General features: G+C 44.8%; 1 protein-coding gene across 2 annotated transcripts in view; it reads right to left on the bottom strand.

Annotated features, from left to right (window-relative positions):
* ccdc170 (coiled-coil domain containing 170) overlaps window positions 1-14,503 on the bottom strand; it is a 98,261-nt gene that overhangs the window by 32,241 nt on the left and 51,517 nt on the right. For both annotated transcript variants that reach the window (XM_068044452.1, XM_068044453.1), the window contains exon 8: window positions 5,438-5,755. In XM_068044452.1, coding sequence (XP_067900553.1) covers window positions 5,438-5,755 — 318 coding nt within the window. The remainder of the gene's footprint in view (window positions 1-5,437; window positions 5,756-14,503) is intronic.

Raw genomic sequence — 14,503 nt, forward strand, 5'->3', positions numbered from 1 at the left:
TTTCTGGACTCTTTGTCACTGATGTTGTGTGGCATTACACCCCTTTGCCTCAGTTGAGGGAAACTTACTGAGATACTTTCCTTCCACCGATGATGTGTTCTTGCTCCCCTCCTTCCCTCTTGGTCCTTGGTCTTGCACCTTGGTCCAATTACCATTCCCCCTCTCCCATTAGTTAGTTACTTCTCAGGAGAATGAGTCAGTCTCTTCTTGATAGCATCTCTAACTCTCTCAGTCTCCAAGTTTCCCAGATTCAGTTCCCCCCTTTGACTCTTCCAGGCAGTCTGCCTGTTTTTCCAAGCTTCCTATATTCTTTCGCTCTACTCCTTCTCTGTCTCCCCTAAGCAGTCTCCTCTGTCCCAAAAGAGAGGAAGAGATCAGAAGTAGGAGGACCAGTCAAATATGCTTGTATAATAGTTGAAACACACTAGCAAGCAGTATAATCGGACACTTTCAAAAGCTAAAGGGGAATTGTCATGGTAGTGACATAATATTGCAACACCTTTTCATTTTCATTTCTTCTAGATAAGGCAAAGCCAAAGGCTACTGAGGAGCAAGAGGAAGAAAAAGAAGAGTGGCCTTCCACTCTTACCTAAACAGCCACAACCTCACCCATGCAATCATTTTCCCATTCTAACTTAGTCAGCAGTCCAGAGAACTCCACCTAGAGAGATATAGATCGCTCCATTAATGGTTCGTGAATCAAGAAATGAAAATGGGATCAGAAAATGGGGAGTCTGAAAATTCTAGAGTCCATTATCAAAGATTTTATAGCAGAGCACTTGGAAAACAGTGGTAGAATCGGACAGAGTCAGCATAGATTTACGAAAGGGAAATCATGCTCGACAAATCTACTAGAATTCTTCGAGGATGTAACTAGTAGAATTGATGAGGGGGAGCCAGTGGATGTGGTTTATTTGGACTTTCAGAAGGCTTTCGACAAAGTCCCACATAAGAGATTAGCATGTAAAATTAAAGCCCATGGGATTGGGGGTAGGGTATTGCGATGGATAGAAAATTGGTTGGCAGACAGGAAACAAAGAGTAGGAATAAACGGCTCTTTTTCTGAATGGCAAGCAGTAACTAGTGGGGTACCGCAGGGCTCGGTGCTAGGACCCCAGCTATTCACAATATATATTAATGATTTAGATGAGGGAACTAAATGTAATATCTACAAATTTGCAGATGACACAAAACTGGGTGGGAGGGTGAGTTGTGAGGAGGATGCAGAGAGGCTTCAGGATGATTTGGACAAGTTGAGTGAGTGGGCTAATGCATGGTAGATGCAGTATAATGTGGATAAATGTGAGGTTATCCACTTTAGTAGCAAAAACAGGAAGGCAGATTATTATCTGAACGGCTATAAACTGAGAGAGGGGAATATGCAGCAAGATCTGGGTGTTCTCGTACACCAGTCGCTGAAGGTAAGCCCCCCCACTACACCACAAATCTAAGTTCCCCCCTCCCCCACCACTGTGGCACCTGCTTTCCCCAGACAGGAAAGTGAAGGTACGAGTGCCGGCTGCCGCTCAGAAGATTGCGGCCCGATGGTAAGGTTGGAGTCAATTTTATTTAAATGTATGCATTCTGCTAATTTGAATATTTTAATCCAGGTCCCATCGCCCAGCGGCGAGGGCGCCACTGAGCCTCGCCACCGCCGAGAAGATCGGGCCCACCCCTCCCAGCATCGGGCTCCGTGGCAGGCTGCTGCCGGTACAATCTTCTGGCATCACCCCCCACCATCATGGAGCCCAATGTCAGGAACTTTGTAAAATCCCAGCCATTGACTGGGGGATAAATATTAGTCAGGACACTGGGGAGAACTTCCATGCTCTTCTTGAAAATGGGGCCATGGGTTGTTTAACGTCCACCTGGTTGGAAGTGAATGAACACCAATGTGGGACAGATACAATCGGCAAGTTACTTTTCCACTACACTCCGACGTCAGCCATGGCTCATTGGAAACACTGAGTCAGAAGGCTGTGGATTTAATCCCCATCGCCGAGGCTTGAGGACAAATTCCAGGTTGAAACTTCAGTACAGTACAGTCCTGAGGAAGTGCTGCACTGCTGGAGGTACCATATTTCATGAGATGAAGACCTGTCTTCCTTCTCAGGTTGATGTAAAAGATTCCATGGCACTATTCAAAGCAGTTCAAGGTAGTTGTCCCAAGTGTCCTGGTCAACATTTATCTCTCAAATAACATCATTATAACAGATTATCTTGTCATTTATCTCATCATTGAACCTTGCTATATACAAATTGGCTGCCACGCTTCCTGCATACAATAGTATCTACACTTCAAATTGTACTTCCCTTGTCTATGAAGTGCTTCTGGGGCATTTTGAGGTCATGAAAGGTACTGTCTCAGTCTTAATTTCTTTCTTTCCTGGTGCCCATGGAGTTTGGTGCTCAAGAAATGGTGAGTGTGGCCAATTGCAGCTCTGTTTGCAGTTTTCCACTTGGTGGAATTATTTACATTAATGTTAATGTTAGTGAAGAGTGCAAAAGAAGCCTGTCTTTTTCCCAGATACACTCGTTACACTCTATCAGTCCCTCCAGGGCTGAGTTGGAGTTACAGGCCCTGGTATTCCCTCTGTATAATTCTCCTGGAATGTTAAGCAGAGGAGAAAGGGACAGAGGCCCTTTATAGTGTGTCTCCACTCCATTTGCACTGGACGTACATTTTCTGGGGAGTCTGTTTCATGTTTTAACACCAAAATCAGATCGCCCCTCAATCTCCTAAATTCAAGGGAATATAAAACTAAGTTTGTACAACCTGTTCCAGTAAGCTCCAGTACCATTCTGGGGGTTCCCCAGACTGACTACCATAACAGTGGTGGAAATCTGGTTTACATGGTGTGCATAGGGTTCCTTCCAAGGTGTGTACCAATTGGGGGAACCGAGGAAAATTCTTAGATTAAGTGGTGAAGGTGCCACCTCAAGGATGAGACTGATATACCTAAGAATGTTCTGTTTCTCTCCACAATAGCTGTATAATAAGACATCGGAGAAAACCTCAGGCACTCACTCAAAGCAAATAATCCCCTGTGGCTGTTTTTGAAGAACCGTTGCCATAGAGACACACATGTCCTGGCTCAGAGATGGGTCTGCCACTGACATTATCCTCCCTATTCACTCTTGCTTCTTTTAAGCGCATGCTCAGGTTTAGCCATCTCACATTGCAGAAGGTCACTGAGTCGCTGAAGCCTCTGCCTCTCTGACCTTCCGTGAAAGCCACTGGAGACAGTAAGCATGACTGTCAGGAGAACATATAGGACTCCTGCAGCTGATGTAGAATTTCAAGCAAGGTTCAACATCGAGCAGCAAAGGACTTTCTTAATTGGCAGTGACACTGGAAAGAAAAAAGCTTTTGTTAAAGCAATTCTTCTGATGTGGTGATTGTAGATTCTCTCACAACTTAATTAACTCACATTGCAACTGATGTCCAAAACACTGAAGATAACCAACTGAGGATTACCTGGGGAGGAAAGGTCTGGATTGTGCTCAAAAGACTATTAAAGTTTAAGATTGTGCTTTGATTATTCAAGCTGACGTAAAGCTCATATCGAGTGTAAAATGAACAAAGCAAATTTCAGACTGGTATCTCTTAGCTCCAATGCTGGAATATGCCAGATTGAATTGTGGGAAAAGAACCAAGAAACACAGATTCAAACTAGTAGAATGTAATTTTATGACTGATATCGGGAAATACTTCTTTCTTCAGAGGGGGTAACTTTGACGTTTGTGTAGTAAATAGAATTAATGACCGTGTACATATTCGAGGTAATTTTGCTCATTCAAAGATATAATATCACAAGTATTGTGGGATTCTTTCGCATACATGAAAGAAATGCTGAATGCCCCAACACTGATGTATTATCTCAAGATTGTTTCCCGAATTGCCTTCCACCTTATTGCCTTCTACCTTAAGTTAATCAGACCCTAAACATAAGTATTGTAATCCATCAAACTGGTTATCTGTAAAGAGGAATATCTCTTAATTCGATAACACCAGTATGTCCAAAGTTGCATTTAAAGGAAGACTTTTTTAAAGAGCTCCTTTACCATGTTGGTAGTACATTAAAGCATTAGTCCAATACAGTCATTCACTTCTTACCTCTAGCTTCCAACCTCTCTCAATGCAGCACTCCCTCTGTACTGCACTGGAGATTATGCAATCAATCTTCTAGTCGCATTAAGTAAGTAAAACAAAAATAATAAATATATGCATGTAATTATATAACTAATGTTTATACAGATAAAGAAGTTGTGTTGTGTTACAGGGAGTTCTGGGAAATTTTTATGACACGGGAGGGGGACCTCAGGAGCAAAAAAGGTTGAATACCCTGATGTAAGCTATTCAGCAAGTCCAAGACATCGATTTACAACAAAACCTAATCACAGGAGCATGTGAGTCTGTGCAACAGGCTGGTACAAGGCCCTCACTGGCCTGCCCATATTCTAATCAAGCCAGGTAATCTGTTCAGTCCCAATCAACCTGAAGTGTGCTGTGCCTGGCCTCATCAAAGCATGTCTGGATTGCGGGCTCAGATTACAAACATGGCCCTCAGAAACCCATGGGGCAGGCCTGGTGTGCACTTCCCTATCCCTCCCACCCCACTCTCTAACTGTGGGGAGTGGGAGGGGAGGGGAAAGAGGGAGCCCACTTCTTCCAGTCACCCCTCAAGTCCTGCTTGTGATCCAACAGGAAAAAGAAACAGGAGGGGCACAACGCCCGCTCCTAATTCATGAACATGTCAGCCCCTAGCCTGCTGCTTTGTAGGTAGCAGCACTCTTCCCCCATTCCACTTCCCCTTTTCAGGAGCAAAGGTAACTTAGAAGGGAACTGACATCAGGTGTTATGGGTCTCCACACCCACTTCCTATGATTGGTGCCCAGGGTTTTGTATTTCACAAATGTGGTGTACATTTGAAGAATATAAAAACATAGGAATATTAGGACTAGGTGTAGGCCATTCAGCCCCTTGTGGCTGTTCCATCATTAAATTAAATCATGGCTGATCTGTACCTCAAATCCATTTCCCCCCTGAGGGATGAGGCCATGGAGAGATGAGAATTCTAAATATGAGGTGTTGCTGTACTGAGAGCCAATGTCGGTCAGCAAGCACAGGGCTGATGGATGAATGAGATGGTGTGAGTTAGGATATGTGCAGCAGAGTTTTGGATGAGCTCAAGTTTATTGAGGATGGAAGGTAGGAGGCCGACAAGGAGAGCATTGGAATCATCGGGTCTGAAGTATAGATGAGGATTTCAGCAGCAGATGCACTGAGGCAGGAGCCGAGATGGACAATATTATAGGGGTGGATCACCACCTCACCCCACTCTCCATCCATACAATTTCCTGGGTGCTACCAATTTCTACCACTTTATCTTTCACAACCTTTTTTGTCCCTCAATAATGTGTAGAAACCACTTACCCTTTTATTATTTTCCTCACTATTACAAATTTCACAGATTCTTTCTTTGATAGCCTCTTCAGTGGGTTGAACTATCACATTTGTTTTGCCAAGCAGTGACGCCAGTTGATGCTTGAATGCCTCCAGTTGACTATGAACTGCTTTGGCCTCACACACACTGGTCAGCAAACTCCCGTCCAGCTCTTTGGAACGCTGTTCCCAGCTCCCCATCTCTAACTTTGAGGCCTCCCAAGCTCTTTGGGTTGAGTCCAGCCTGTCCTGTAGGATTCTGTTCTCTCTTTCAAGCTGGTATTTAGCATGCAGTGTGTGGTCTAATTCCTGACAGAAACAGAAACAAATATACAAACAGTTATCAGAAGCAATTGTTTACAGTTACAGTCTGAGTAGGAAACAGGAACTAACATTTGGCAACCTTATTGGATGATTAAGGTGTAGGAAGGAGCTGTACCAATGGGACAGGCTCCACTTGAACTGGAGTGGGACCAGCACCCTAGTGGAAATGATATCTAGGGAGGTGGCAAAGGCTTTGAACTAGTAAAATGGGGGGAAGGATCTACAAGAAATGAAACATATAAATGAAATAAGTATAAATAAAACAGGAAAGGAGAGCATTGGACAGGCTAAACTAAGGGAGGGCATTAATGGCCAAATAATAGAGTTATAGAACAGGAGTTAAAAAGATCATTGGACAGACACCAAAGCAAGGTGTGAGCCGAATAAAAATGGCAGATACTAGTGAAATGAAACTCAAGAAATGAGAATATAAACACGAGAGGGGAGGTTTTTTCCACCCCTGCTGCCCAGTTACCCTACAACAGTGACCATAATAAAATAATAAATGAGGACATTAGGGTACAGACAACAATATTGGCAAACAATGATACAGAACAACAATGGAAACATTTAAAACAGTATAATACTCAAATTCTGTACTACCGAACGACTATTTAAAACAGTGTTCAACAGAGTGCAGGCAAAATATATTCCCCTAAAAAACAGGAACATTAATGAGATACCACGGATGAATAAAGACATAAGGGACAAACTGAGGGTGAGGAAAGTAACATACACTAAGTACATGGACAGCAGGGAAAAGCATGACAAGAGAAAATACAAAGAGATTAGAAAAGTCAAAAAATTAGGAAGGCGAAAGGCAATGAAATTAAATTAGCAAGGAACTTAAAACATAATATTAAAATAATCTACAGACACATAAATAAAAGAGGAAAGTCAGGATGGGAATAGAGCCACTAAGGGATGGACAGGATAAAATCACAGGCAGCAATAGTGAAATGTCAGAAATATTAAATAATTACTTCGCTTCACTATTTACCAAGGACACAGATCAGGTGGACATGATATCAGAAGATGAGATTAGAAAAGATATAACTATATCTAAAATAAAAAGAGGAACAATATTAAATAAACTAATCATACTCAATTGGCATAAAATTTCAGGTTCGGACAGATTACATCCACACATTTTAAAATAGGGGAGAGATAGCAGAAGCATTATTACACGTATTTAATAATTTGTTAGAAAAAGGTGGATACCTAACGTAATACCTATATTTAAGAAGAGAGATAAAACATGTCCAGGGAACATCGGTGGTAGGAAAAATAATGCAATACCAACTAAAGGGGAAAATAGAAAAACATCTACAAACCAAAAATTTAATCATGAATAGTCAGCATGGATTTCAAAAGGGAAAGTCTAGCTTGACCAACCTCATTGAATTCTTGAATGACGTAGCAAAGAGAGTAGACAAGGATAATATAGTAGATATAATTTATCTAGATTTCAAAAAAGCCTTGGATAAGGTGCCACATAATAGATTCATGACTAAGGTCAGAGAATGCGGAGTCAGGAGATACGTAGCCAAATCAGTAACTAGCTGGCTGCAATACAGAAAGCAGAGAGTAGAGGTAAACGGTATCTATTCAGAATGGGAAGAGGGTGGAAATTGGGGTCCCATAAAGACCAGTGCTGGGACTACTGTTGTTCACAATTTATATTAACAATTTAAACTTTGCAATTAAAACACAATTTCTAAATGTGTCTCTTCTTCTTCTTTGGCCTCCTTGTCTCGAGAGACAATGGGTAAGCGCCTGGAGGTGGTCAGTGGTGTAAGACACAAAATTTGGGAGGATGGATAGTAAATACTGAGAAGGACATTAATAAACTTGCAGAATGGGCATATAATTGGCAAATGAATTTCAACAGATATTACATTTTAGTAGAAGATCATATATTGGAAAAGAAGAATCTAAATTTGGTAGGGGAGCAAAGGGATCTTTGTAAACAAATCCCTCTTGTTGGAAATGGCCATTGACTCTCAATTATATGGCATGAATGTTACCTGCCACTTATTTGCTCAAACCTGGATGACGAGAAACTCAACTGAACCAGCCATGTAAAGGATACTAGAGCTGGGTATTCTGTTGTGAGTTCCTAACCTCCTGACTCTGAAAAGTCTCTCCACATCCTACAAGTCATATCATGAGTGTGATGCGATACATACTAAGGTTTTTTTGGTAGCACCTCCCAAATCTCTAACCTCCATCAACCAGAAGGACAAGGGCGGCAGATGCATTGGAACACAACCAACTCTAAATTCGCCTCCTTCATTGCTGCTGGGACAAAATCTTGGAATTCCCTACCAAACAGCACTGTGGAAGTATCTTCACAGCACTAGGTGTAGCATTTCAAGAAGAAGGCCCACCTTCTGAAGGGCAAGTAGAGATGGGCAATAAATGCCAGTCTTGAGAGTGATGCTCACATCCCAAGAATGAATTTTAAAAGAAAAATAAACAGAGCATATAGGATAAATTCAATGATCCCACACTCTTAATTCTTAATTTACAGCATTGGGAGTGCTACCTTTGATTCATATGCTCTTTGAGACTGAATGTATTCTCATCCAATTTTCACCCACGCCAATGGCTCAGTGCAGAACTGTGTTATGTCGAATGATTCTGAGATAAACAAGCCAGGGAGGCCCCTTGACTTATGCTCAAATAGACAATCTCAGCGGGAAAACAGATCTGTTTAGCAGTGTGGTACTTCAGTCACTAAAGAGAAAGAAAATGGGATTCTTCGTGGATGCTCCTCAGTCTGATGTACCTCAATCACACCCCAAAGCTACTCTTGCCCTCAGTGATCTCAAGTCAATTTGGTACTGAGGACTGAGGAAGCACTGGGAGTGAATGACATCTGACCTACATTGCCAAACACAATTGTTCTGAATGGAATCAAATGGGTCCATAAAATCAAGTCAGCTAATAGGGAAGAGGATTGGCACATTATAGGGTGGTTTCTTTTTTCAGAAAGGGCACTCCAGCACCATGGGAGACACTCTTCACAAGTTTGTAGAAAAGGTCTATGCCAAGATGGTAGAAAGCATGAGTCAAAAAGCCATGGCCTCAACTCTGCATCTCCTCTTGAAATATGATTAAGATCAAGAACCCTCTCCACTGAATTCCCCAGTAGCCCTTCCATTTCTTATGGTTCATTTATCCACACTGAGGGCTGGATTTTGTGGTGCCGCAGCAGAAAATGGTGGTCGTCCCGCACTGGGCCTGGGCCGCCACAATTTTACGGCAAACGGCCGCTTAAAATATTGACAGCGGCCGCTCCCCCCCAATCATGTGGTGGGGGCAGCATCAGCGACGCCGTAACTGGCGTCACCTGATGTGGGAGCAGTTGCTGGTGACATTTTGAAAAGGCTGCCAGCCTTGCAAACAAAATGCAGAGATGCCCCCATTCCCCCCCCCCCCAATCCAAACACAGAATGAAAAGTTGACCCCTTCACCCCCCCCATCTATATACAGAATGCAGAGTTGACCTTCCCCCACCCCATCAATACAAAGAATGCAGAGTTGACTCCTTCCTCCAATTTATACATAGAATGCAGAGTTGACCCTTTCCCCACCCCCATCTATACACAGATGCAGAGTTGACCCCTTCCCCCATCTATACACAGAGTGCAGAGTTGACCCTTTCCCTCAACCCCATCTATACACAGAATGCAGAGTTGACCCTTTTCCCCCATCTATACAAAGAATGCAGAGTTGACCCCTCCCCCATCTATACAAAGAATGCAGAGTTGATCCCTCCCCCATCTATAGAAAGAATGCAGAGTTGACCCTTTCACCCCCAATCTACACAAAGAATGCAGAGTTGAACGTTCCCCCATCTATTCACAGAATGCAGAGTTGACCCCTCCCCCATCTATACACAGAATGCAGAGTTGACCCTTTCACCCCCCCATCTATACAAAGAATGCAGAGTTGAACGTTCCCCCATCTATACACAGAATGCAGAGTTGACCCCTCCCCCATCTATACACAGAATGCAGAGTTGACCCCTCCCCCATCTATACACAGAATGCAGAGTTGACCCCTCTCCCCACCTATACAAAGAATGCAGAGTTGACCCCTCCCCCGTCTATACAAAGAATGCAGAGTTGACCCCTCTTCCCACCTATACAAAGAATGCAGAGTTGACCCCTCCCCCATCTACACAAAGAATGCAGTGTTGACCCCTCCCCCATCTATACAAAGAATGCAGTGTTGACCCCTTCATCCCCAATCTATACTCAGAATGCAGAGTTGACCCCTCCCCCATCTATAGAAAGAATGCAGAGTTGACCCCTCCCCCATCTATACAAAGAATGCAGTGTTGACCCCTTCATCCCCAATCTATACTCAGAATGCAGAGTTGACCCCTCCCCCATCTATAGAAAGAATGCAGAGTTGACCTTTTCACCCCCAATCTATACAAAGAATGCAGAGTTGAACGTTCCCCCATCTATACACAGAATGCAGAGTTGACCCCTTTCCCCCCATCTATACAAAGAATGCAGAGTTGACCCCTTTGCCCCCATCTATACAAAGAATGCAGAGTTGATCCCTCCCCCATCTATAGAAAGAATGCAGAGTTGACCCTTTCACCCCCCCATCTATACACAGAATGCAGAGTTGACCCCTCCCCCATCTATATACAGAATGCAGAGTTGACCCCTCCCCCATCTATACACAGAATGCAGAGTTGACCCCTCTCCCCACCTATACAAAGAATGCAGAGTTGTCCCCTTCCCCATTTAGACACAGAATGCAGAGTTGACCCCTTCCCCATCAATACAAAGAATGCAGAGTTGACTCCTTCCTCCAATTTATACATAGAATGCAGAGTTGACCCTTTCCCCACCCCCATCTATACACAGAATGCAGAGTTGAACGTTACCCAACCTATACACAGATGCAGAGTTGACCCCTTCCCCCATCTATACACAGAGTGCAGAGTTGACCCTTTCCCCCAACCCCATCTATACACAGAATGCAGAGTTGACCCCTTTCCCCCATCTATACAAAGAATGCAGAGTTGACCCCTTTCCCCCATCTATACAAAGAATGCAGAGTTGACCCCTTTCCCCCATCTATACAAAGAATGCAGAGTTGACCCTTTCACCCCCAATCTACACAAAGAATGCAGAGTTGAACGTTCCCCCATCTATTCACAGAATGCAGAGGTGACCCCTTTCCCCCCATCTATACAAAGAATGCAGAGTTGACCCCTTTGCCCCCATCTATACAAAGAATGCAGAGTTGATCCCTCCCCCATCTATAGAAAGAATGCAGAGTTGACCCTTTCACCCCCCCATCTATACAAAGAATGCAGAGTTGAACGTTCCCCCATCTATACACAGAATGCAGAGTTGACCCCCTCCCCCATCTATACACAGAATGCAGAGTTGACCCCCTCCCCCATCTATACACAGAATGCAGAGTTGACCCCTCCCCCATCTATACACAGAATGCAGAGTTGACCCCCTCCCCCATCTATACACAGAATGCAGAGTTGACCCCTCCCCCATCTATACACAGAATGCAGAGTTGACCCCTCTCCCCACCTATACAAAGAATGCAGAGTTGACCCCTCCCCCGTCTATACAAAGAATGCAGAGTTGACCCCTCTTCCCACCTATACAAAGAATGCAGAGTTGACCCCTCCCCCATCTACACAAAGAATGCAGTGTTGACCCCTCCCCCATCTATACAAAGAATGCAGTGTTGACCCCTTCATCCCCAATCTATACTCAGAATGCAGAGTTGACCCCTCCCCCATCTATAGAAAGAATGCAGAGTTGACCCCTCCCCCATCTATACACAGGATGCAGAGTTGACCCCTCCACCCCACCTATACAAAGAATGCAGTGTTGACCCCTCCCCCATCTATACAAAGAATGCAGTGTTGACCCCTTCATCCCCAATCTATACTCAGCATGCAGAGTTGACCCCTCCCCCATCTATAGAAAGAATGCAGAGTTGATCCCTCCCCCATCTATAGAAAGAATGCAGAGTTGACCCTTTCACCCCCCCATCTATACACAGAATGCAGAGTTGACCCCTCCCCCATCTATATACAGAATGCAGAGTTGACCCCTCCCCCATCTATACACAGAATGCAGAGTTGACCCCTCTCCCCACCTATACAAAGAATGCAAAGTTGACCCCTCCCCCGTCTATACAAAGAATGCAGAGTTGAACGTTCCCCCATCTATACAAAGAATGCAGAGTTGACCCCCTTGCCACCATCTATACAAAGAATGCAGAGTTGACCCCCTCCCCCGTCTATACAAAGAATGCAGAGTTGACCCCTCTTCCCACCTATACAAAGAATGCAGAGTTGACCCCTCCCCCATCTATACACAGGATGCAGAGTTGACCCCTCCACCCCACCTATACAAAAAATGCAGAGTTGACCCCTCCCCCATCTATACAAAGAATACAGTGTTGACCCCTCCCCCATCTATACAAAGAATGCAGTGTTGACCCCTTCATCCCCAATCTATACTCAGAATGCAGAGTTGACCCCTCCCCCATCTATAGAAAGAATGCAGAGTTGACCCTTTCACCCCCAATCTATACAAAGAATGCAGAGTTGAACGTTCCCCCATCTAAACACAGAATGCAGAGTTGACCCCTTTCCCCCCATCTATACAAAGAATGCAGAGTTGACCCCTTTGCCCCCATCTATACAAAGAATGCAGAGTTGATCCCTCCCCCGTCTATAGAAAGAATGCAGAGTTGACCCCTCTCCCCACCTATACAAAGAATGCAGAGTTGACCCCTCCCCCGTCTATACAAAGAATGCAGAGTTGACTCCTCTTCCCACCTATACAAAGAATGCAGAGTTGACCCCTCCCCCATCTATACACAGGATGCAGAGTTGACCCCTCCACCCCACCTATACAAAGAATGCAGAGTTGACCCCTCCCCCGTCTATACAAAGAATGCAGAGTTGACCCCTCTTCCCACCTATACAAAGAATGCAGAGTTGACCCCTCCCCCACCTATACACAGAATGCAGAGTTGACCCCTCCCCCATCTATACAAAGAATGCAGAGCTGACCCCTTCACCCCAACTACACAAAGAATGCAGAGTTGAGCGCTTCACCCCCATCTATACACAGGATGCGGAGTTGACCCCTCCACCCCACCTATACAAAAAATGCAGAGTTGACCCCTCCCCCATCTGTACAAAGAATGCAGTGTTGACCCCTCCCCCATCTCTACAAAGAATGCAGTGTTGACCCCTTCATCCCCAATCTATACACAGAATGCAGAGTTGACCCCTCCCCCATCTATACAAAGAATGCAGTTGAATGTTCCCCCATCTATACACAGAATGCAGATTTGACCCCTTTCCCACCACCTATACAAAGAATGCAAAGTTGACCCTTTCCCCCATCTATATACAGAATGCAGAGTTGACCCCTCCCCCATCAATACAAAGAATGCAGAGTTGACCCCTCCCCCATCTATACACAGAATGCAGAGTTGACCCCTTAACCCCCATCTACACAAAGAATGCAGAGTTGACCCCTCCCCCATCTATACACAGAATGCAGAGTTGACCCCTCCCCCATCTATACACAGAATGCAGAGTTGACCCCTCCCCCATCTATACAAAGAATGCAGAGTTGAGCACTTCACCCCCATCTATACAAAGAATGGAGTTGACCCCTTCACCCCATCAAAACAAAGACTGGAGTTGACCCCTTCATCCCCATCTACACACAAAATGCAAAATTTACCCCTCCCCCCATCTGTACACAGAATGCAGAGTTGACCCCTTTCCCCCCATCTATACACAGAATGCAGAGTTGACCCCTCCCCCCTATCTATACAGCAAATGCAGAGCTGACCCCCCCCATCTATACACAGAATGCAAAGTTGACCACTCCCCCATCGAAACACAGAATGCAGAGTTGACCCCCTCCCCCATCTATACACAGAATGCAGAGTTGACCCCTCCCCCATCTATACACAGAATGCAGAGTTGACCCCCTCCCCCATCTATACACAGAATGCAGAGTTGACCCCTCCCCCATCTATACACAGAATGCAGAGTTGACCCCTCTCCCCACCTATACAAAGAATGCAGAGTTGACCCCTCCCCCGTCTATACAAAGAATGCAGAGTTGACCCCTCTTCCCACCTATACAAAGAATGCAGAGTTGACCCCTCCCCCATCTACACAAAGAATGCAGTGTTGACCCCTCCCCCATCTATACAAAGAATGCAGTGTTGACCCCTTCATCCCCAATCTATACTCAGAATGCAGAGTTGACCCCTCCCCCATCTATAGAAAGAATGCAGAGTTGACCCCTCCCCCATCTATACACAGGATGCAGAGTTGACCCCTCCACCCCACCTATACAAAGAATGCAGTGTTGACCCCTCCCCCATCTATACAAAGAATGCAGTGTTGACCCCTTCATCCCCAATCTATACTCAGAATGCAGAGTTGACCCCTCCCCCATCTATAGAAAGAATGCAGAGTTGATCCCTCCCCCATCTATAGAAAGAATGCAGAGTTGACCCTTTCACCCCCCCATCTATACACAGAATGCAGAGTTGACCCCTCCCCCATCTATATACAGAATGCAGAGTTGACCCCTCCCCCATCTATACACAGAATGCAGAGTTGACCCCTCTCCCCACCTATACAAAGAATGCAAAGTTGACCCCTCCCCCGTCTATACAAAGAATGCAGAGTTG

The sequence above is a fragment of the Heterodontus francisci genome, chromosome 13 (assembly GCF_036365525.1).
Source record: "Heterodontus francisci isolate sHetFra1 chromosome 13, sHetFra1.hap1, whole genome shotgun sequence".
In the NCBI taxonomy this organism is placed as follows: domain Eukaryota; kingdom Metazoa; phylum Chordata; class Chondrichthyes; order Heterodontiformes; family Heterodontidae; genus Heterodontus; species Heterodontus francisci.